At 51.6% G+C, this 23,164-nt stretch overlaps 1 protein-coding gene across 1 annotated transcript; it reads left to right on the top strand.

Moving 5' to 3' along the window:
• Positions 1-5,345: 5,345 nt before the first annotated feature.
• On the top strand, positions 5,346-23,107 carry lnx1 (ligand of numb-protein X 1). Its single transcript, XM_084675982.1, is given in 11 exon segments — positions 5,346-5,788; positions 13,961-14,205; positions 14,965-15,120; positions 15,930-16,138; positions 16,331-16,768; positions 18,637-18,729; positions 18,731-18,772; positions 19,662-19,839; positions 20,838-21,096; positions 21,258-21,416; positions 21,556-23,107. Coding segments are annotated over 11 exon segments (2,358 nt in total). The 3' UTR covers positions 21,692-23,107.
• Positions 23,108-23,164: the final 57 nt, after the last annotated feature.

The following is a 23,164-nucleotide window of genomic DNA, read 5'->3' on the forward strand; positions in this document are numbered from 1 at the left end:
AGAAGGAGGAAGCTGGTGGATGTAAATAGCAACAAACTAGTCACATGATAACACGCGCACACACACACACACACACACACACAAACAGATAAGCTACATGTAGCAAACCCACAGTGTACATGCACTGAAAGGTGAAACGAACGTCATGTTCTGCCAGAGAAACACAGAGCTCTGTAGACGAGAGACAAACACACCACCTGCTCAGCAGCAGCCAGAACAACATAGCTGCTGATTCACAAAGCTGTGTGTGAGTGTGTGTATGTGAGTACCTGCGTGTATGTGTGTGCGTGAGTGTGTGTGTGCGTGTACAACTGCGTGGAGCCGCCCAGCGTGTTCTTGTCGCGTTCACATGTGGGCATATGTCACCGTTCTCCCCTCTCCTTCGATCGACTTATTGATCAGCTTTTAATTATGGAACAAAACTGGTCTAAAAATAGCCCCTCACCACAATCAATGGGGTGAGGTTAGCATGATGTCCAGGCAGGCTAGTTTCTCTCTGGATCATGGGCATCGTGGGCTGAAGGATGGGACCACTCTGCCCAAGACCCCAGGTATTGATCTGCTGTCCCCTTCACCTTCCTACCAGATTAGCCAGCACCTCACATCCTGACAACCTCTCACACACACATACATACATACATACGTACATACATACACACAGCAAGCAGATTAGTTTAGTGTCTCATCATACTGATAGCCTCTACACACACAAGGCATGCTGGGAAATATTTGTGTACAGGCAGTCAGACAGGCAGTCAGACAGACAGGCATTCATGTCTGACCAATCGGATGCTGTCTCCAGCTGGTCTGACCAATCAGAACATGGGGTCAGATGGCTGAGCGGTTAGGAAATCGAGCTATTAATCAGAAGGTTGCCGGTTTGATTCTGGTCGTGAAAATTGACATTGTGTCCTTGGGCAAGGCACTTCTCCCTACTTGCCTCGGGGGGACTGTCCCTGTACTTACTGTAAGTCGCTCAGGATAAGAGTGTCTGCTAAATGACTAAATGTAAATGAGTTACCCAGAAGGTGGCCAATGATAATAATAGTAGAGAGTGGGTTTGTGATAGGAGAGGGTGCGGCTCCCACAATGCACCAGGAACATGCTTGTCTCTGTTTCTCTCTGTCTCTTTCTCTATGCTCCCTCTCTCGCTCTCTCTGTGCGTCAGTCCCTGGAAATATTAACATTCATATGCTTTGCATATGAATATGCCGCACTGAATTGATTGCAAGAAGCATCAAGTATCAAAGAAAAACAAAGTGTGTGATCTGTAAACTAAGCGGGTGTGTGCCGCCGAGACAATGGGCCCAGGATGTAGACAGTGAGTCAGAGAGAGGATGGAAAGTTACAGAGGCACTCTGTAACAAAGAGAGAGGAGGGAACGACAGACCCAACAGTTAGTAGAGAGCCACAGTCAAATACAGAGAGGAGATGAGAGAAGATGGAGCGAGGGACGGAGGAGGGGTAGAGAGGAGAGGAGAGAGGGGCACTGGGCTGGGAGGAGGGAGATATGAGAAGGGAGGAGAGGGGGAGGGAGAGGGGGAGGAGAGGAGAGGAGAGAGGGGCACTGGGCAGGGAGGAGGGAGAGATGAGAGGGGAGGAACATACACACCCTGTTGTTGGTTCATGATGATACAATTTGACTACAACTGTTTGTTCTTTGCAGTTCTGAACCTGCCAGCCGAGAATGTGCATCTGCCTGCAAGCGCTTGTCTCACGCCAGACCTTTTAAGAGAAAAACTCCTTCTGACTCAAACCTCTTTGAACCTAGAGAATCCTTGATCCAGAGTTGTAGCTACTTCAACACACACACATAAACAGGCTCAAACACATGTAAACCAATTCCCCCCCACACACAAACATATATTCCAACATACACACACATTCAAAACACAAACTCACACTCTCTTGGATTGTTTACAGAGTAAACTGGCCATTTAAGCCAAGAGAGGAAGCTATTAGAGCTCCTGCTTGCTCTCTCTCTCGATCTCTCTATCCCTCCTTCTACCTCTTTCTGTCACTCTTTCTCTCTCTCCCTCTCTGTATTTCCCTCAATCCGTCTCTTTCACTTTCTCTCCCCCCCCCCCCCTCTCTCTCTCACTCTCTCTGTCTCTCTCTGACAGGAAGAAGCAAGCTGTATCACAGCCCCTATGTGACTGTACAGAGAGCTTGTGACTTATGACCTGTTGGTGATATGCAAAAGCATGCTGGCACTCGTTACACATCCCCAAAGACTCACCACAGCTATGCTCTGTTGCTCCTTTTTCTCTCTTTCCACCTCCCCCTTCCTTTGTTGTCATGTGGGTCTCCGCCCTCCCCCCCCCTTCCTCTCCCCTCAAAGCAGGTCAGACCTGTTCTGTTTTGCTTGAGTCTCCTCCAAAGGCCTCCCCTAGTGTCAGCCCCTCCTCTCTGTTACTTCCTGGTTACTTCCCTTTGGTTCCCTGGTTACCTGGACCCGCTTCCTGGGTCTCCGGGTCAAGCTGCTCCTAGGACCTTCCTGCAGCACCGGCACACCTGCCAGTCACACAGGAGCCAACCACCACCCAGCCAGCACTGGGACTGGGACAAAGTCCTCTTTCTCCCTCCCCTTACCTCCCCTCCCCTCTCCCTCCCTCCCCCTCTCCCTGGCAGGTCTAGTTACACCCTTTCTCAGCAAACCTGCCAGGTGAGACGGCCAGACGTCGTTCTTCTTCCTACTCCCCTCCTCAGAGTCCTCCGGACTGGATGGTGTTCCAGGTGGGTGGTGTACTGGGTAGTGTGCTTGGAAGTGTGCTGGGTAATGTGCTAGGTGGATAGTGTTCTTGGTACTGTGTTAGGTAGTGTGCTAGGTAGTTAGTATACTTGGTAATGTGTTAAGTAGTGTGATAGGTAGTGTTAGGTAGTGTGCTTAGCCGTGTACTTGGTAGAGTGTTAAGTAGTGTGCTATGTAATGAACTAGGCAGGTAATGTACTTGGTAGTGTGCTAGGTAGTGTGCTAAGCAGTGTACTTGGTAGTGTGTTAGGTAGTGTGCTATTGGAGGAGTAGTTGGTAATGTGCTAGGTAAGTAGTGTGCTAGGTAGTGTGTTGGGAAGTGTGCTTCTTAGTGTATAAGGTAGTGTGGTAGTTAGTGTGCTAGGTAGAGTACTTGGTAGTTAGATGCTGTGCTAGGGTAGTGTGCTAGGTAGAGTACTTGGTAGTTAGATGCTGTGCTAGGGTAGTGTGCTAGGTAGAGTACTTGGTAGTTAGATGCTGTGCTAGGGTAGTGTGCTAGGTAGAGTACTTGGTAGTTAGATGCTGTGCTAGGGTAGTGTGCTAGGTAGAGTACTTGGTAGTTAGATGCTGTGCTAGGGCAGTGTGCTAGGTCGGAAGTGTACCAGTGTGTTGGGTAATGTAGTTGTAGCTAATGTAATGGGAAGTGTGATAGGTAGTGTGTTAGGGTTGTGTACTGTCTGGGCAGTGTATTTGGCAGTGGGCTAAGCAGATAAGCAATCTAGCTAGTGTATTGCACTGTTCATTTCTCATATCTTTGTGTATCCAAAAGTGAGATCAGTCTGTTCTTGTGTGTGTGTGTGTGTTAAGTGTTATTGAGTGCGTTATTTAGTTGCTGTATCCAGGCTAAACACAATCCTGTCATGCTCTGCGCTGGAATCTTCCCTCTTTCTCAGTGACGTGTCCAAACACGTGTGTGTTTGTGTGACTGTGTGTGTGTGTGTGTGTGTGTGTATATGTGTGTGCGAAGTCTGATTTGGAGTGGTACATAGTGTTCTCATTGTAATGAGTACTTTTGGTGTTTTTTAGGTATTTTGAGTGTGTTTGTTCTGAAGTGCGTGCCTGCGTGTGTGTACGCGTGTGCATGTTTGTGTTTGGTGTAGATGCAGTGTGAATAGCTTGACAGTAGCAAGTTAACCCTTACCTAACTGCTGACCCTCTCACCTTCTAAAGCCCCCCCACACACACACACACTCACACATAAACAAACAATGTGCACTTGAGCATTTATGTCTGTGTGCACGTGTATTCAAATGTGTGTGTCAGATGGCTGAGCGGTCAGATGGCTGAGCGGTTAGGGAATCGGGCTGTGAATCAGAAGTTTGTTGATTCGATTCCCGGCTGTGCCAAAATGACATTGTGTCCTTGTCAAGGCACTTCACCCTACTTGCCTCGGGGGGAATGTCCCTGTACTTACTGTAAGTCGCTCTGGATAAAAGCGTCTGCTGAAAGACTACATGTAATGTCAATGTAATGCGTATGCACATGCTGGCATGCACATGTATGTGCTGGTGTAATGCATGTGTGTGTATGGTAATGGTAAGATATGTCGAGAAAGAACTGGACTAGGATATATTAATTACTGGGCAAAGGTTGCCAAGGCAATGGCAACTTAAGGGAACAGAGGCCAGCTGTTTGTTTTGTTCTTGTGATTTTGAAGTTTGAAGATTGAAACATGAATCAATGGAGCACCTTAAAAAAGTCTGTTGCACGGTCTGGTCTGATCAGGTCTAGTCTTGTGTATGTGTGTACATGTGTGTGTGTGTGCGTGTGTGAGCTTTCTAGCTCATTATGCCCCTCTGATCCAGATCCACCACCTGTCAGGTGCCAACAAGATGGTAGTTGCCACGGTGACGTGGCTGACGATCGCCACGCTCTGTGCCCATCTGTCACTGCCCGCCTGCCAGTGCAGTCACAAGACCACACACACTGACACACACACACACACGTACACACTCTTATACACGTACACACACACACTTAAGACACTTTCTCACACACACACACGCATGCACTCTCACACACGCACGCACACTCACATACACTCATGATGGAGTGTTTATCTCCAGGTCTTCAGACTCTAGGTTTCCAGGGTCTCTTGGAAGCAGTCTTGATGTTCTGAAATGAGTAGGAAGTGAGTTTATGTGCATGTGTGTTAAGGGCCGTGAGAGGGTGAGAGATTTCTACACAGTCATTAGTGTCCCTTCACTGCTTCAGAATCCTGCTGCATGACTAACTCAGTTCCATCTCTCTGCCCAGTGACTGTCCTTCTGGACTCTGTCACTGCCTGTCTCTCTGTCGTTCTTTCTACCTCTCTACCTGCCTATCTGTCTCTCTACCGCTCTATTTGCCAGAGGGCTTTATAGCATACAGTTCAACTGTTACTTAGTTTCAACCAACTGAGGTTTGGTGACAGTTTCCCCATCAAAAGCCATCCTAACTCTCCAATCTGTCTCTCTCTCTCTCTCTCAGGAGTTTTCTGTCCTGACCAGCAGACCCCACCTCCACAACGGACCCGACAGACACCGCCCCCCCAAGCCCCGCCCCTCCAAGCCCCACCCTCCCAAGCCCCACCCCTCCAAGCCCCCCCCCCTCCATGAGCCTCCAACCGGACTTTGAGGAGCCCGAGGGCGCCACGGCAATGGCCACAGCACCCGCTATGATGGGTTTCCCCCCCGAGTCCCCGCCCCCGGACCTGTGCAAGGCGTGCGGGCAGCGCCACCTGCAGGAGGAGAACCACGAGTACCTGTACTGCGACGAGGTGGACGACGACCTGGTCTGCCACATCTGCCTGCAGCCTCTCATCCGGCCCTTGGACACGCCGTGCGGGCACACCTACTGCCAGGAGTGCCTGACCAGCTTCCTGCTGGAGAGTGACTTCTGCCCGGTGGACCGGGCCCCCCTGATGCTGCAACACTGTCGGAGGTCCACCCTGCTGGTGGTGAAGCTGCTGGACAAGCTGAGGGTCACCTGCCCATTCCCAGAGCACTGCTGTGAGGAGGTGGCCCGCGGGGACCTGGAGGACCACATCAGGAGCAGGTGCACATGGCCGCACGTAATGTGCAGACACGCCTGCATGCTAGCAAACACTCACACACTCTTTCTCGCACACTCACATTGTGCGCGCACGCACACGTAGACACACGCTAACAGCTTCCTACCCTGTGTTACTGATCATTTTCAGCCTCAGGCTGAAGTCCCCTGAGTTCGGGAACACTTCCTCATCACAGCTCTCTTTTATCCGAGGCCTCTCTACATATCTCTCTCTCTCTCTCTCTCTCTCTCTCTCTATTAGCAATGCTCATTAGGCCCGAAGGCTTCTGGGATCATTACTGCATCTCTGTCTACAACAGCACTTTCCATGAATTACATAACCTCCTCTCCCCCTCATCTCCTCTCTTTCTCCTCTCCTCCCCTTCTTCTCTCCTCTTCTCTTCTCCCCTCCCCTTATCTCCTCTTCTCCCCTCTCGGGTTGGGGTGTGTGGGTCGTTTATTTTTAGAAGTCCTTGTTTATGGTCTGTGGCCATTGTTCTAGATGGTTCTAACTGGCCTGGTTCTAGAAGGGTTACCAGTATGTGTGACAGAGAGACACACAGAGAGAGAGATAACTAAAGACAGAGAGAGAGAGAGAAAGAGAGAGAGAGATTTGTATGTTGCCAGTGCTGGCTGCCGTGACAGGATCTGGTCGATAGAGGAGCTGGGTCTGGTTGGGATGTCCAGGATGAGGGGGATTTGTTCGACATCAGATTACTCCCCAAAAGCAGTTCAGAAACATGAACCGAAAGTTACACATCTTTCGCGTGCCAACGAGTTGAATTTTGAAGAGCCTTCTGGCCATATTTGGAGGTATCTGTGGAAATAAGCATCGTTTTGATCCTTGTTACTCTGATTGTTATATAAGCTCTGTGTGTGTGTCTGTGAATGTGTGTGAGAGGATTTTTGTGAGAATGTGTGTGAGCGTTTGAGTGTGTATTAATGTGACCAGATGGCTGTTGGTGATCTTTGAGTGGCAGGTGGCGTGTCCTGCCTAAGACTGGACTAATTATCCCTCCATCCATCTCTCCATCCCTCCATCCTTCCACCCATCCATCCCTGCATCAATCCCTCTCTCCATAAAATAAGTTTCCTGACTGTCCTCTGCTCCTGTCATCCCTCTCTCTCTCTGAGAAGGATGGACTGCTGGAAGCAGAAGAGTTGAATGAGTATTAGTTTATGAGGCTGTCAGAGGTTTTCAGTGTGTGTGTGCGTGTGTGTGTGTGTGTGTGTGTGTGTGTGTGTGTGCTCTGGGTTAGGGCTCCTGTAGGGAGGACTGCTTTCAGACTGCATCCTGTGACAATCCAATTACATTCCATTTCCTGCTAGCTCGGGGGTCCTGTAAGCGCTGTTCACACACACACGGAGCACGCTCGCACATATTCATACACTCATATACAGTGTCACACACTCACAGTCTCACACACACTTGTGTATGTACACACATACATGTGTACAGTGTAAACACGTAAGTGCATGGGCAGTGGGCACAAACATACCCCCAAATTTCAGCTGTGATCACTTCTGGAATATTCACCAGGACTTACAGGTTTACTCTGTTTTTAACTCTAAAGTCCTACATTCAACAGCACACTGGAGGCTAGGGGAGGGGGAGGGGAGGGGAGAGGAGAGGAGAGGAGAGGAGAGGAGAGGAGAGGAGAGGAGAGGAGAGGAGAGGAGAGGAGAGGAGAGGAGAGGAGAGGAGAGGAGAGGAGAGGAGAGGAGGAGAGGAGAGGAGGAGGAGAGGAAATTGCTTTATGTGTGGGATGGTGAGAACACAAGATGGATGAAAGTATACAGAAACGAAGAGAAGAGAGAACTGTAGAAGCGTAGAAGTGTGGAGGTGCAAATCAATCAGGAAAACAGGTCATGAAATATAGAGAAGATACAACTCTGGAGGGCAGACAGATGGAGAGATGGAGGGACGGAGAGATGGACAAGTTGAAAGATGGGATGGTGAGACAGAGAGCTCTTTTAAGTGAAAACATTAAAGCTACCCTTCTCCCTTTGACCTATACCATGCTCAGAGAGGGGGATGAGAGGGAGGGAGGGAGGGAGGGAGGGAGGGAGGGAGGGAGGGAGGGAGGGAGGGAGGGAGGGAGGGAGGGAGGGAGGGAGGGAGGGAGGGAGGGAGGGAGGGAGGGAGGGAGGGAGGGAGAGGGAGGGAGGGAGGGAGGAATGAAAGAAGAGATGGACATCATCTCTCCAACCTGGTAAATTCTTATAAAGATTCTCATTACCATATGAAATGCCCCATTAATTAGCTGTGACATCAGACCTCTGCTAGCCAATCAGATTGTCCCTCTACAGTAACCAGTCAACCCCCAGTACCCAATCAATCCACACCAGTCAGTAACCTCCCCTCCCCACCACCCCGCCCCACCCCCACCCACAGAGGAGGCTGTTGTTGTTGTGCTGTTCACCTGTTTCTTTCCATCTGTATATAATGTCACGCCATCACTCCCTCTCTCTCTCTCTCTCTCTCTCTCTCTCTCATTCTCTCTCTTTCTATCACTCCCCCTTCATCTCTCTCCTTTTCTCTCTCTCTCCCTTTCTCTCTCTCTCTTCCTATATATATATCCCCCTTTCTCCAACCACCCCCTCTGTCTCTCCATATATATAATTTTCTCTCTCTCTCTCTCTCTCTCTCTCTCTCTCTCTCTCTCTCTCTCTCTCTCTCTCTCTCTCTCTCTCTCTCTCTCCCTCCCTCCCCCTCCCTCTAGAAGGATACAGTCTGCTCTGTGAAGCATCTAGATTGTGTCGTATGTGTCAGCTCCTAGTCTTGGAGCAAGCACACCAATCTGGCGCGAGGGAGAGTCTATCTGGGGGGGGGAAGGTGGGGGGGGGGCGCCACAAGCCTTTTCCCTCCCCCTTCCCTGGATAACGTATGTGCAGGCTGGGGGAGGGGGGAGGCAGGGGGGAGGGGTGGGTGCGATGCAGAGGCTGCGTGTGTGACAGGAGGGGGAAGGCAACCAATCAGAGCGCTCCTGGGTTCCCCCCCTACCCCCCCCCCCACCTCTCTCCTCCTGTTTGGTTTAGCCCATCTCTCCCTCTCAGTGGTAGATGCTGCGGTATAAGTCACTGTCTGCACCGTTTCGCTCACACACACGCTCCCACACACATACACACTGGCTCGCTCGGAGGGAAACACACACGCACACACATCTACAAGCAAATCCTCTTAGGACTGGCCGGCAGCCCGGGCAGATTACAGCGTTCCCAGCCGCTACTCACTTTCCAAATGTGCTTCCTTCATGTGGACCTTCCTCCTCTTCCTCCTCCTCTTTATCTAGCCCCGCCGGAATACTCTGAACCTGCCTCCTTCTTCTCCTACTCCTCCTCCTCTTCCTCCTCCTCGCCAGCTGAGATGGCCGAGCAGCCTTCCTGAGGCGGAGACAACTGCACGAAGGAGGGAAGGCGGGGAGAGGAGAGGAAGAAGGGAACCATTGGGAACCGCAGCCAACTCTGCGGGAAGAGAGGAGGAAGAGGAGGAGAAAGAGGAGGGCAAAAGCCGGGGGACGGGCTCTGGGAGGAGAAGGAGGAGGGGGGAGAGAGGAGGGAGGAGGAGGGGGGGGAGAGGCGAGAGCACAGAGGGCTCCAGCACAGAGGGAGAGAGGGTGAGGAAGAGAGGGGAACAGAGAGGGCGAGGGAGCGTCGGGGGAGAGGGAGACGGGGTGAGAGCGAGTGGGAGAGGGTGAGGCAGGGTAGGAGAGGTTGACGGAGGGTGAGAGAGGGTGGGAGAGGGTTGGAGAGGGTGAGAGAGGGTGAGGAAGGGTGAGAGAGGGTGAGAGCTGAGCTTTGATCATGAAGGCTCTCCTGCTCCTTGTCCTACCCTGGCTCAGTCCAGCCAACTACACTGACAATGTTGGAAACCTGCACATCCTCTACTCTGAGCTGTGAGTACCTGGCCTCCTTCACCCAGCCCTCCATCCAGCCTCCATCATCCAGCCCCCATCACCCAGCCTCCATCCTGCCTTCATTTTCCAGCCTCCACCTCGCATCCATCACCCAACCTCCATCATCCAGCCTCCATCCAGCCTCCATTCAGCCTCGATTACCCAACCTCCACCCAGCCTCCATCATCCAGCCTCCATCACCCAGCCTCTACCCCATACATCCTCCATCCATCCCTTCCAGCCTCTATCCAGTGTGTGTGAATATACACAATACACTGGATACACATGTCTGTACTTCATACAGTTATGTCTCTGATGGTATACTGTACACTACATGCAGTGTATGTGTGTGTATGTTAAACTACATGAGTAGCTGTCACTGTGTGTGAGTGTGTGAGTGTGTGTTGCTATTATGGCTGACAGGGAGGCCATCTGATGCTCCATCGATTGGGATAATGATTTTAAAAGCAGTGGTCATTTGTTGCCGTGGCACCGGGATGCGGTTGCCGTGGCAGGTAGCTAAGGCTGTGTGCAGACTGGCTCTGTTTGGATGCTACATAACAATACTGCAGCAGAGGTGTGTGTGTGTGTATGTGTGTTAGTGTTTAAGTGTGTGTGTGTGTGTGTGATATGTTGGCCACTCACAGAACATACAGCATGTACACACACTGCCATATTTAGACTCATAAGAAGTGAAAATAAACCAAAACAAACACCACACTACACAACACATCACACACACAACACAGACTCACACACACTACACACGACACAGACAGCACACACACCTCACAGACACACACACTACACACACTCGTCAGTAACACCCTCCTTCATCGATGCTGAGAAACCCTCTCTTCACAGCTCGTTGACACCATGGCAACAACCTCTCATCTAGCTTCCTCATCATGATGTTGAGTGATCAGGACTGTCCATCATTTCCTCCTCCCTTTCCCCCACCTCTTTCTTCTCCTCCTCCTCTTCTTTCTTCTCTTCTTTCTTCTCCTCCTTTTCTTACTTCTCTTCTTCCTCCTCCACCCACCCCTCCCCTAACCCTCTACCTCCTCATCTACATCCACAAACACAGAGTGTTGGATTGGAGGGACGGACTTAAAGAAAGGAAAAATAAGGGGAGGGATGAGAGGAGAGGAGAGGAAAGAGGGATGGAAATGATAGAGATGAAAGGGAAGAGAGATAGAGATGATGGAAAGAGATGAGAGAGAGAGAGAGAGATGAGAGGAGACAGGAGAGGATGAGGTCACTTCCTCCCATCTGTCTGTACGTCGTGCTGCCATGGCGATGGGAGCAAGAACGTGCTCACTATGTGGGTCAGCCTTGTTTGTAAATACGATGAGCCTTCTCTCTCCTCCTCTGTGTGTGTGTGAGTGAGTGTGTGACAGGCAGTTTGCTGATGATGACGTGTTGTCAAGGCAATGCAGGAGCAGATAGGCTGTTTTTCTGGCTGGCTGGAGATCTGTGGCACAACATCCATCTGTATCCAGCCAGGTGACAGGCCTCCTCCTCCCTCCCTCACTCCCTCCATCCCTGCCTCCCTCTCCCTGCCTCCCTCTCCCTGCCTCCCTTCATCCCTCCTGACTCCCTGTCTTCCTCTTTCCCTCCATTCCTCTCCATCTCTCCCTCTCTCTACCTCCCTCCATCCCCTGCCCCCCCCTCCTTTCCCTCTCTCTCTCTCTCTCTCTCTCTCTCTCTCTCTCTCTCTCTGTCTCTCTCTCTCTCTCTCCTTCTCCCCCTCTCCTGTTCTCTTCTCTTTCCCTTCCTCTCCTCCATCTCTGCTGGTCTTTCCTCTCTCCCTCGGTGCTGACAACGATTCTGTTTGTGTGATTAGCACTAATGAGTTTCCATCGCAAGAGAGAAATTACTCTCTCTCTCTTTCTCTCTCGGTTTCTCTTTCTTTCTCTCTGTCCATAAACATGCATCTTATAACTGTAATATTTCACACATTCACACATGCAGGTTGTGAGATAGATGCTTCCTCATGCTGAAATCTAAACTCAAGCTCTCCTGTCAGCCAACACGTGCACACGTACAAAACACACACACTAAGTACTTACGTAAGTCACGTAGAAAGTCACACAGACATCTATAATTCATCTAGTGACATATATAATTCAATATGGAGAGAGCGTGAGAGAAAAAGAGAGACGGAGAGTCAAAGAGAGGAACAGAGTGCGAGGGGGGGATAGGAAGAGAGGAAGAGCGAGAGATGAGGAAGAGGGAGAAGAAGAGATGGAGAGAGAGAGAGAGACAGAGAGAGAGAGAGAGAGAGAGCGAGAGCGGGGATGAAAGAGAGGAAGAGAAAGGGAGGAAGAAGAAGACAGGGACTGAAGAAGAATTAAAGAGGAAAAGAGAGAGAGAGAGACAGAGAGAGAAAGAGACAAAAAGAGAGAGAGAGAGAGACAGGGAGAGAGAGAGACAGACTGTGTCGGGTCTGAGGTGGTCAGCGCTGGCTGGCTGTTCTCCCAGCCTGATGAAGGAGTCATGACCCCAGGTGATGATGGGGAGGTCATGACCTCAGGCTCCAGTATTGATCATGGATTGTCCTGATTCAGGTTGGGCCTTGCAGCAATGGGGGGGGGGGGGGGGGGTCAGGTAGGTGTGGGTAGAGAGAGAGGGAGGGGTAGATTGGAACTGGGTGCAGCTAACAGAGAAAAGTCGTTCTCTTTCCGAAGAGTTTTTTTCTGTCTGTGCCCTCTCTCCCTTTCACACCCTCCCTCTCTCTCTCTCTCTCTTCTCATCTCCTCTCCCTCCCACCCTCTCCCCCTTCCACCTCTCCTCTTCTCTCCCTCCCTCCTCTCCTCTCCTTTCTTCTCTCGCCCTCTCTGTCTGTGTGTGTCTAAATAGAGCTCTAGTTACAAGCTGGTGTCGTCAGGACACTGGTGAATACAGCTGCTCACCTTCCTCCAGGCCTTTGTCACCGTGGATTTAATTAATGTACCAACAACATGTGTGTCTAAATGTGTGTGTAATTGGTAAGGTTGTGTGAGTGTGTGTGTATTGTGGGAGAGTAGTGTGTGTGTTCTCTGGGTTCAGACTGCATTCCTGTGTAACATACAGCGAATGCCTTCAGACAGACTATGAGAGAGAGACAGGCACAGACAAACCGACAGTCAACCAGTCAGACAGACAGCCAGACAGGCACCCAGCCAGACAGTCAGTCAGACAAACACAGACAGACGGCGCTCTCGCAGTTCTAATCTCAGGGATGGTGAAAGTTTCCTAGCAGCTGTCAACTCTGGGATTCCTCCACTCCTTCTCACACCCTTAAATATCTGGAGATCTGAGATTGAGACTGTCGTAATCCCCGGGATTAACCGCCTCAACTGATCTGATCTGCCGCGGAGGGGAGACGAGGGACCTGATTGGGCCCAAGAGAAACTTCTTCAGTTCTGACTGGCCATCAAACATGAATTTTCACCTTTTGTTGTCAGAAACCCAGCCTTAGCTCTGATTGGCTGTGGATGTGTGGTGGTGGTGGTGAGGGGGGGGGGGGGGATCTGATAGAGAGACATGACGGTCATTCCTGTTGCATGCTAGCTCATTTCTAAACATGGGTATGTGTGTTTGTGTTGATGTGTGTGCAAGTGTGTGTGTGTGTTTATACGTATGTGCGAGAGGTGCTATAAATCCTCCCTGGTCATAGACAGGGTGTTTGGGGAGTGCAGTCGGGTCGCAGAATGTGCTGGAGTTGTGTGGATTTTCATTTGTCTAATTGATAGTGAGGGGCATGTGGATGCCCCCCCTCCTCCCCCACAGCCCACCCCCTTCACCTCCTCCCTCTTCCCTCCTCCTCCCTCTATCCCCTCCTCCTCCCTCTACCCCCTCCTCGTCCTCCCTGCCTCCTCCCACCCCCCCACCCATCCGCCGCCAACCAGAGCTCCTGTACTTTAGCCTGACAGGTCGATGCGGGTCCATCTGGTTCCTCATTCAGTTAGATCAATGACCTGCAGCGTCAGATCTCCCCGGCTCCTTCCTGCTGCCCTGTACAAGGTGTTCTGGAGGAGGTGTGTGTGTGTGTGTGTATATATCTCCTCCTGCTGTGTGACAAACTTGTGTGGGAGACAGAGATAGACACATGCATGGAGACATCACACACACACACACACACACACATTACCTGTAGACATGCACTCAGGACCAACACCCATACACGCACACCTACAGATACATCGCACACAGACACTTGTCGGAAACTGTCTGTCCTCCATCTTATTTCATTCTTCACAGGCTCCATCTTGTCTCTTGTGTGTGTGTGTGTGTGCAGGTGTAAGGGGGCGTCCCATTATGGCCTCTCCGCAGACAGGAAGCGACGCTCACAGGAGGGGGAGTGCACTGACAGCACCTCAGAGCTCACCCTCGCCACGCTGGCCAATGACGGCCCTGCCTCTGCCGTGGCCCTCCTATCAGACGAGCCCGGCCTGGTTAACCCCGCCTTCGACCCCAACATGGAGGACAACAGCCAGTCAGGAAGCACCACCAGCCTGACAGCACACAACAACACCAAGAAGAGTGAGTGTGTGAGTGTGTTATGTGTGTGTGAGTGTGTGCAAGTGTGTAAGTGAGAGTGTGTGTGTAGCTGTTTGTCAGTGAGACAGATTGAAAATCGATATAGAGCAGTGAGCCAGAGGAGGTTTCTAGTCAGACTTCCATAGGGTCTCAGTCCCATAGATACCCTGCACACACACACATATACACACACACGCACACACATCACCTCCAGCCCTGCCATTTGCACTGTGTTTGTACCACTTAATGATCTCTGATAGGAGCCCTGTTATCCAATTAGGTTTATCATCTTGGTTTACCAATCCATAACATGCCTGGACTGAGCGGAGAGAAGGGGAGAGGGAGAGAGAGGAGGAAAGGAGAGGACAGGTAGAGAGAAAAGACAGAAAAGGAGAGGTGGAGTGTTGGAGAGTGGAGAGGAAAGACTGGGGGAGAGAAAGAGGAAGGAAGGACAGAGAGAGGTAGAGGAAGGAGAGAGAGAGAAAGAGAGAGAGAGAGAGAGAGCGAGAGAAAGGGGGGAGAGCATAATGAATAATACTGAATGAGAAGGTCACTCCTCCACAAACTCATCCATCCCAACCTCAATGCCCTCCCCCCTTACCCTTTCCCTTCCCTTTCCCCCTTGAGCAGAGCTATGCTGCTAGCAGGGATTCTCACAAGAATGCTAGCAGGGATAGATGCTAGCAGGGATGCAAGGGGTGCTAGGAGGGGTGCTAGCATTTCCAGGCTGTTCTTGACCCCCACCCCTCCCCCCTCTTGCAGTCCGCAGTTTTGACCGCAGCTCTGTGCGGAGCCGCTCGTTCCGGCGTCTGAACCGAGCGTTCAGCGTGCTGCGCAGAACCAAGAGCGGGAACGCCGTCTCCAACGAGACCACGGAGGAGCGGGACAACGCCAGGAACACCAGCACGCCGCCCGAAGGTACCGTATATCCTGCGTGTGTGTGTATGGGGGAGGAGGGGGGGGGGGGGCGGGGGCTATGAGGGATGTGTATGTTTGTTGCACATGTGTGCATGTGTGGGTGGGTGTGTTTCCCATGTGTGTGTCTGTTAGCGAGCATATGCGCATGTGTCCTTTGTGTTACCAGGTTTGTTGGCGAGAGTAGATTCGGGTGCTATGATGTCACTGCTTGCTGTGCTGCGTCTGCACTTTCACTGATTCCCTGTAGAGTGTGTGGTATTTATGTGTGCGTCTGTGTTTGTCTGTGTTTGTGTGCAGAGTTACAGGGCTGGGATCCCTTGGTGTAACTGCAGCATATGATGCTTTAATAATTCATCTGCAGATTGCATAAAGTCCTCTGGTCCATCAGATAAGAAGGGAAGAGGGGGGAGGAGAGTAAGAGAAGAAGAGAGATGAACTTGAGGTTAAAGGGAGAGAGAGAGAGAGAGAGAGAGAGAGAGAGAGAGAAGAAGGCGAAAAGGAGAGAGAAGAGGGGAGAGAAAGAGGAGGGGGGAGGAGAGAAAGGAGGAAGAGAGAGAGAGAGAGAGAGAGAGGTTGTGTAACAGTCTGACTTGTGTCTGTGGTGATGAAGAGGAAATATTGACTCTGAAGCAGAGAAACTGCAGAGTGGGGATACAGTCTGGCCAGGCGAGGGGGGGGGGCGGTGCAAGTAGAGTGTGTGTGAGCGTGTGCTTGTGTGTTGTATTTCATTCTGGAAGTATGAATAAGAGTGTGTTTTGTTCTGACTAACCCTGCCTCCCCCCCCCTCTCCTCTCCCCTGCTGCCCCCAGTGCTGCTCCTCCCCCAGCTTCACCACCTGATCCCGGACGGCGAGATCATCAGCATCAAGATCACCAGGATCGACCCCGCCGAGCCCCTAGCCATCAGCATCGTCGGGGGCAGCGAGACACCGCTGGTCCGCATCCTCATCCAGGACATCTACCGGGAGGGGGTGATCGCCCGCGACGGACGACTGCTGCCTGGAGACATGATCCTCAAGGTGGGGAGGGGTGTGTGTGTGTGTGTGTGTGTGTGTGAGAGAGAGAGCGAGAGGTGTGTGTGTGTCTGTGAGAGAGAGAAAGGAGAGAGAGAGAGAGAGAGAGAGAGAGAGGTGTGTATGTGAGAGAGAAGTGTGTGTTGGAGGGGGGGTCTACATGTGTCATAACTCCGTTTATATCCCCCACCCCTCCAGGTGAACGGCATCGACATCAGCAACGTGCACCACTGCTTCGCCCTCGCCACCCTGAAGCAGCCCTGCTCGCTCCTGCGCCTCACGGTGCTCCGCGAGCAGCGCCACCGCTACCGGTCCCGCAGCCACGCCCACGATGCCGCCGGGGGCGGCGCGGGGGCCTCCTACCCCTCCGCCCCCCGCCTCAGCCCCGCCCCCGGCCCCGCCCCCGGCCAGAGGGAGGACAGCCTGCACGTGGTGCTGAGTAAGAGCACGCCGGACGAGCAGCTGGGCATCAAGCTGGTGCGGCGGCCGGACGAGCACGGCGTGTTCGTCTTCCACCTGCTGGAGGGCGGCCTGGCCGAGCGCGACAGCCAGCTGTGCGTCAACGACCGCGTGCTCGCCATCAACGGGCACGACCTGCGCTACGGGGCGCCCGAGCACGCAGCGCTGCTCATACAGGTGAGGGGAGGGGGGAGGGGGGGGGGGATGAGGGGGGGGAGGGGGGGGATGAGGAAGGGGAGGGGGGGGTTGAGGGGGGGGAGGGTTTGGATAGTTTGATTACAGATATCCTGGGGTCTCATTTATAAAGCTTGCGTACGCACAAAACGGGGCTGAAAATGTGTGTAAGGTACTTTCCACGCAAAGGTCCTGATTTATAAAAAACTAACTTGACGGGAGAATGTGCGGTCCTCCACGCAAACTCTGACCCTCCCGTAGGCCTACGCACATTTTGAAAACAGTTGGAATTGGCGACGCAGATGACCGTACTGTAGTCAGACTGCAGAAATTGAATGTGGGAAGAACATTACTCGTAATATTTATATATTTTGTTTTCCTCACACACGTTTTTTTCATTCAATTTCATGATTATCATGAAGATTGCATCCAGCAGTGTTATTTGCGCTTGTACTGAGTGATTCTTGTTCCATAACCACCTTGTACAATCCAACCCAAATTTTACATAAAAATTCAGCGCTTCCTCACCATCAGATTGTCCACTACGGGAGTTCAGGAGGGGGAGATTCCCCGACTGCATGGAATACAAGATAACATCATATATACTACCTTTAGATAACTGCAGAACACAGTGTATAACTAAATATATGTATTTAATACTGTGCAAATATCCTCAAAAACTGGAAATACAGTCGTTAAGCTCCCGTGCAATCGCTACACTCTACGTCCTCGTTATCAGTCCAGACTTTAATAGATTACTGTTCATAACAAAACGCTTTTGTTTTCAAATTGTATATCTCTACTCGCAGTATCGCTGCCACAGTTGACGCCACTCGCACAGTTTTTTTTAATTGGTGATCTTCCGGCCACCACATTTTCGGAGTTTTCGGGCTCCACCAAAAGGCTAACTGAGAAGTTGTCATGCGCTATGATTCACCGTAAAGAACAATCGTATGCCAGGGTCATGATGAAATACTAGATTAGCATCCATGAGGTGCTTTGCATTGACTATTTATGGTTAAAAATGGGCATGTTCAGGGCGGGGTACAATGCTGATTCACGTACGCACACTTGTGGGTAATCTGTGATTTATAAAGGGAACATTACGTACAGGTGTGCGTACGCACGGTTTTATAAATCTTTTCTGAATTTTTGTGTGCGTACGTCATTTTAGGCTTTTGGGCGTACGTACACTTTTAGTAAGAATCCCACGCATTTTATAATTTTTTTAAATAAATGAGACCCCTGGTCCTGGTCCTGGGTCTGACAGTGAAAGACTGTGGGGGATTCTGGGTAATTGGTGCTGGCTGCTTCATGGTTCTGGTTCCTTGTGGTTGACTGTGAGGGGAAATATGGTTCATTTCCTTTCATTGTGGTTAATTGCAGTAATTGTGGTTAATTGTAGTTGGTGGTGGTGAGTCTGTGCTCGGTTCGGCTGTTCCCGGGGAGTGTGTGTGTGTGTGTGTGTGTGCTCCTGAGGGAACTGATTGGCTGGCTCAGTGGATCCAAGATGGCCGACCTCCACTGGACGCTTCTATCAGGGAGATGAAATTAGTCCAATTAAGGAGATAACGAGTTGGCTAATGAGCTGGGCTGGTTTAATGAAGGAGTCTGCCCTGCCACCCAGAGACTCTGCAAGTGTGAGTGTGCATGTGTGTGACTGGGAGTGTGTGATAATGACTCAGTATGGTGAGTGGGTGGACAGGCAGTTTAGAGGGAGAGACTTCTACGCATACTGTATCACAGGCTGCCTCACTGAACTGGTGAAAAGTCTGTGTATTAGCATGTGTGTTAGTGTGTGTTAGTGTGTGTGTTAGTGTGTGTGTTAGTGTGTGTGGTTCTGATCCGGTTCTCTGGTGCTTCCCCTCCAGGCCAGCGAGGAGAGCGTCCACTTCCTGGTGTCTCGTCAGGTGTGCCAGCCCCCCCCGGACCTGCTGCAGGAGCCCCCCTGGGCACTGGAGGGACCCCCCCCCCTACTCACCTGTAGACATGGAGCACACCCTGCTGGTGAGGCCCACTCCTCCTCCCTGCATGCACCCCCCTACTCCCATCCCCTGTTCTCTCCTCTCTTCTTCTCCCTTCTGCCCTCCCCTGCTCCCCCCATCCTCTGTCCTCCTCTCCTCTGCTTTCTCCTCCCATCCTCTCCCCTTTCTCATCCCCTCCCCTCCCCTCTCCTCCTCCCTCCCCCCCCCCCCCCCCCCATGATTCATCCTCTGAACTAAATCAAGATTTCCCGCGGCTCATTATCCGAGCAGACACCTTCCCTTTTTCTAATCTCCTCCCTTCTGGATCCTCCGTCTGAGAGGCGGAGGGGAAGCCCGTCGAGCTGCACACTTCAAAGCGCCAGAGCGAGATTAAGAGATGTTGAGACAGAATGGAGCGAGTTGGGAGCAGGAGATACTACAGAGGGCCAGCGACTGTACTGGAGATAAAGAGGCTTAGTGGAAGACAGGAGATGATGTGGAGAGTGGATTAGGTTCTAATCTCAGACCTGAACAGAAGATCTCTCTCTGTCTGGAGTCACACACACACACGGAGAAAGACACACACATTCAGAGAAAGAGAGACTCACAGACATACATTTAGAGAGAGAGACCCGCACTCTCACACGTCTAGAGAGACACACACACACACACACACACACACACATCTAGAGAGACACACACACACACATGCTCTAGCAGCAGCGGTCAGGCCGGTGTGGCGTCCTGCGGTCATGTGACTGTGAGCAGAAGGTGTGAATGCAGCACTTCGTAGAGTTGTTACTCACAGCAACCCACTCACTGTGACTCACACACACACACACAATCACGCATACATGTGTACTCACACACTCAGTCAAGCACAAACACATGACTCACACACTGACTTGTCACCCCCCCCCCCCCAACCCCAGGACTCGTGTGAGAAGCCGGGCTGCTACGAGAAGACAGTGACCCTGTCCAAACTGCCCCACGAGTCTCTGGGCATGACGGTGGCAGGGGGCGTGTCCAGCCGGGGCTGGGACCTGCCGGTCTATGTCACCAACGTGGACGCCAGCGGGGTGGTGGGACAGGAGGGCTCCATACGCAAAGGTACACACACGGACACACACACACAGACACACGGACACACACATGCTATCCCACACGCACACAGACAAATATCAGGGGATCAGATGGCTGAGTGATTAGGGAGTCAGGCTATTAATCAGAACTTGTTGGTTCGATTCCCGGCTGTGCCAAATGACATTGTGTCCTTGGGCAAGGCACTTCACCCTACTTGCCTCGGGGAGAATGTCCCTTACTTACTGTAAGTCGCTCTGGATAAGAGCGTCTGCTAAATGACTAAATGTAATGTAAATACTATCCCACACATGCTTTGACACAGCAGACACACCCTTGCTACAGAACCAAACATACACACACCCTCACTGTCACACACACTCAGAGACAGGCATTTGTCAGTGTTCAGTGTTGCGTGGCATTTGTGTCTGTGTGCGTGTGTAGATCAGGCTTGTTGACAGACGCGAACGCTCTTGTTTTATTAATGAACTTGTTTATCCTGCAGAGCACACACACCGGCTGTGGATCAGAGAACTACTAATAGAGACACACACACACACACACAAGTACACACACACACACACACACATACACCCAAACAACACATCCCTCTGAAGTGATGGTTCCAGGAGACCAGCAGGCAGTAGCTGATCAGCTCATTATGCTGGAGCAGTCAGGTCTGAAATACACAGCTCTACTGGAGACACACACACATCCACACACTCTCACATCCACACACAGACAGTCAAATCAGGGTATAGCATCGCTGTCTGTCTGCGAGTGTGTGCGCATGCACAGGTGTATGTGTGTGAGCAGGAGTGTGTGTGTGTGATTACCAGGGAGGTGTCCAATGAGCAGGTGTGTGTGTGTGTGTGGAGGTGTCCAGTGTGCAGCTGTTTCTTTGTTCTCTTGCGGCGGGAGGCTACTGAATATTCAACACAGAGACGAGTCCTTGAAGTCCTGTGAAGTTGTCTTTGTGAAAGACATTGCCGGGGTAACGCTCCCCTCTCCCCCCCCCCTCCCACCAGGTGATATCCTGCTGAGTGTGAACGGCGTGGAGCTGACGGGGGTGACGAGGGGGGAGGCGGTGACCAACCTGAAGAACACCTCGTCCCCCGTGGTGCTGAAGGTGCTGGAGATGCACCCCTTGCAGGAGAGCCCGCTGGACGGCCCCTGCCTCACCCCCTCCCCCCCCTGCCGCACCCCCTCCCCCACCGAGGGCACCAAGCGCCCCCCGACCAGCGAAGACTACTCCCCCCTCTGGGTGTCCTGGCTGCAGCTTCCCAGGTGAGACACCCTGCCCCTCTGCTCTCCTCCTCCTCTCGCTGTCCTCCCTCCTCCTCCTCAGTCTCAGCTCTCCCAGTGCGTTGGACTCACTTCCTGTGCGTCGGACTCACTTCCTGTGTGTTGGACTCACTTCCTGTGTGTGACTTCCTGTGTGCGTCCAGGCACCTGTACTGCTGCAAGGACATTGTCCTGCGCCGCAACACGGCGGGCAGCCTGGGGTTCAGCATCGTGGGAGGTCAGGAGGAGGTCAACTGCAACCAGTCCTTCTTCATACGCTCCATCGTGGAGGGAACGCCCGCCTACAATGACGGGCGCATACGGTAAGCCCCGCCCCCCACGCCGCAGGGTGCCCTGCCGCTCTGACACGTTTGCTCTGCCTGTCGCACTAGCCACAATGTCAACTCAGTGTGTGTGGTTGTGTGTGTGTGTGTGTGGTTGTGTGTATGTGTGTGTGTGCAGATGTGGGGACATCCTGCTGGAGGTAAACAGTAAGAACACGTGGGGGATGACCCACACGGCGCTGGTCAGACTGCTGAAGGAGCTGAGGGGACGGATCACCCTGACCATCGTCTCCTGGCCTGGGAGCCTGCTGTAGCCCCGCCCCAGAGACACGCCCCCTGGAGCCCCGCCCCCCAGAGACACGCCCCCTGTAACCCCACCTCAGAGACACCCTGGAGCCCAGCTCCCATGGATGCCCCACCTCCTGAAACTCCCCACCCCCTCACCCCCCTCCCCACACACACACAGGAGACTTGAACTCCGCCCCCTTGGAGACCTGCCCCTCTGGTCTAACACAACACTGGGGGGGAGTGGCTTGGAAACGTTGCTATGGAACCCTGACTCCCGATGGACAACCAAATTTGCCAGGATTGGGGAGGGGCAAACCATGTGACTTTACACATCCCCTCAGGAACAGGGTGCTGTGGGGTGTGGCTGTATGGCCCTCCCCCAACGCAGGGAGCAATTGGATTGGACGAAAGGGTTGTCCTCGGACTGCACACAGGAATGATTGGCGGGCGGGGGGGTGAGGGGTTAGGGACACATTGCCAATTACTGTAGTTGTATGTTATAGTATGCATTTAGTTGGGACTCACATTTATTTACTGTGAATGTTGGGTGTCTAAAATGTAGTGATACAAGCACTTGTACTATGTTTCTGTTTGGTTTCATGGCTTGGTTCTGTTTGTGCTGATGATGGTGGTCCATGGCCTGATGACACTCTGCCAAGTCATCTTTGTGTGCACATTGTTTTCTGAAGCTGTTGCTAAGTTAGACAAACCGTTGGTGATAAAATATAGAAAAATACAAGTAAAATGTGTTCATCATCTGTTATGAGTGATGTTAAGGTGACGTTGTGGAGGCCTTAATGATTTTACTACTTTTGAGAAGAAAAATCTTAGCTGACTTGGTTTGTGTGTTTCAGTTGGAAAGCTGGGGCTTGTGTGTCTCCCACTATAGTCTGTTTGACTGTAGCTTCAGTTGGTACAGTCATACCTGTCTGTTCTGACTGTACCTACAGTTTGTCTGGTTGAATGACTGTACCTACACTGTACATAGTTTGTCTGGTTGAATGACTGACAGTACGTATACTGTACATACAGTCTGTCTGATTGCATAACTGTACCTACACTGTACCTAAAGTTTGTCTGGTTGAATGAATGTACCTATGGTCTGTCTGAGTGTATGACTGTACCTACACTGTACCTACAGTTTGTCTGGTTGAATGACTGTACCTGCACTGTACATAGTCTGTCTGAGTGTATGACTGTACATACATTGTACCTACAGTTTGTCTGGTTGAATGACTGTACCTACAGTCTGTCTGATTGTGACTGTACCTACACTGTACATACAGTCTGTCTGGTTGAATGACTGTACCTACAGTCTGTCTGGTTGTATGACTGTAGCTACACTGTACATAGTCTGTCTGGTTGAATGACTGTCCCTACAGTCTGTCTGGTTGTATGACTGTACCTCTGGTCAAATAATCAATAAAGTCATTTGAAAAGTGCGAGTTTGTGTGGGAATTTCTATAGTGTAAACTTAGTGAGTATTTATGTATTCTCTG

Source organism: Hypomesus nipponensis, chromosome 16, assembly GCF_054491055.1.
Source record: "Hypomesus nipponensis isolate SF chromosome 16, ASM5449105v1, whole genome shotgun sequence".
In the NCBI taxonomy this organism is placed as follows: domain Eukaryota; kingdom Metazoa; phylum Chordata; class Actinopteri; order Osmeriformes; family Osmeridae; genus Hypomesus; species Hypomesus nipponensis.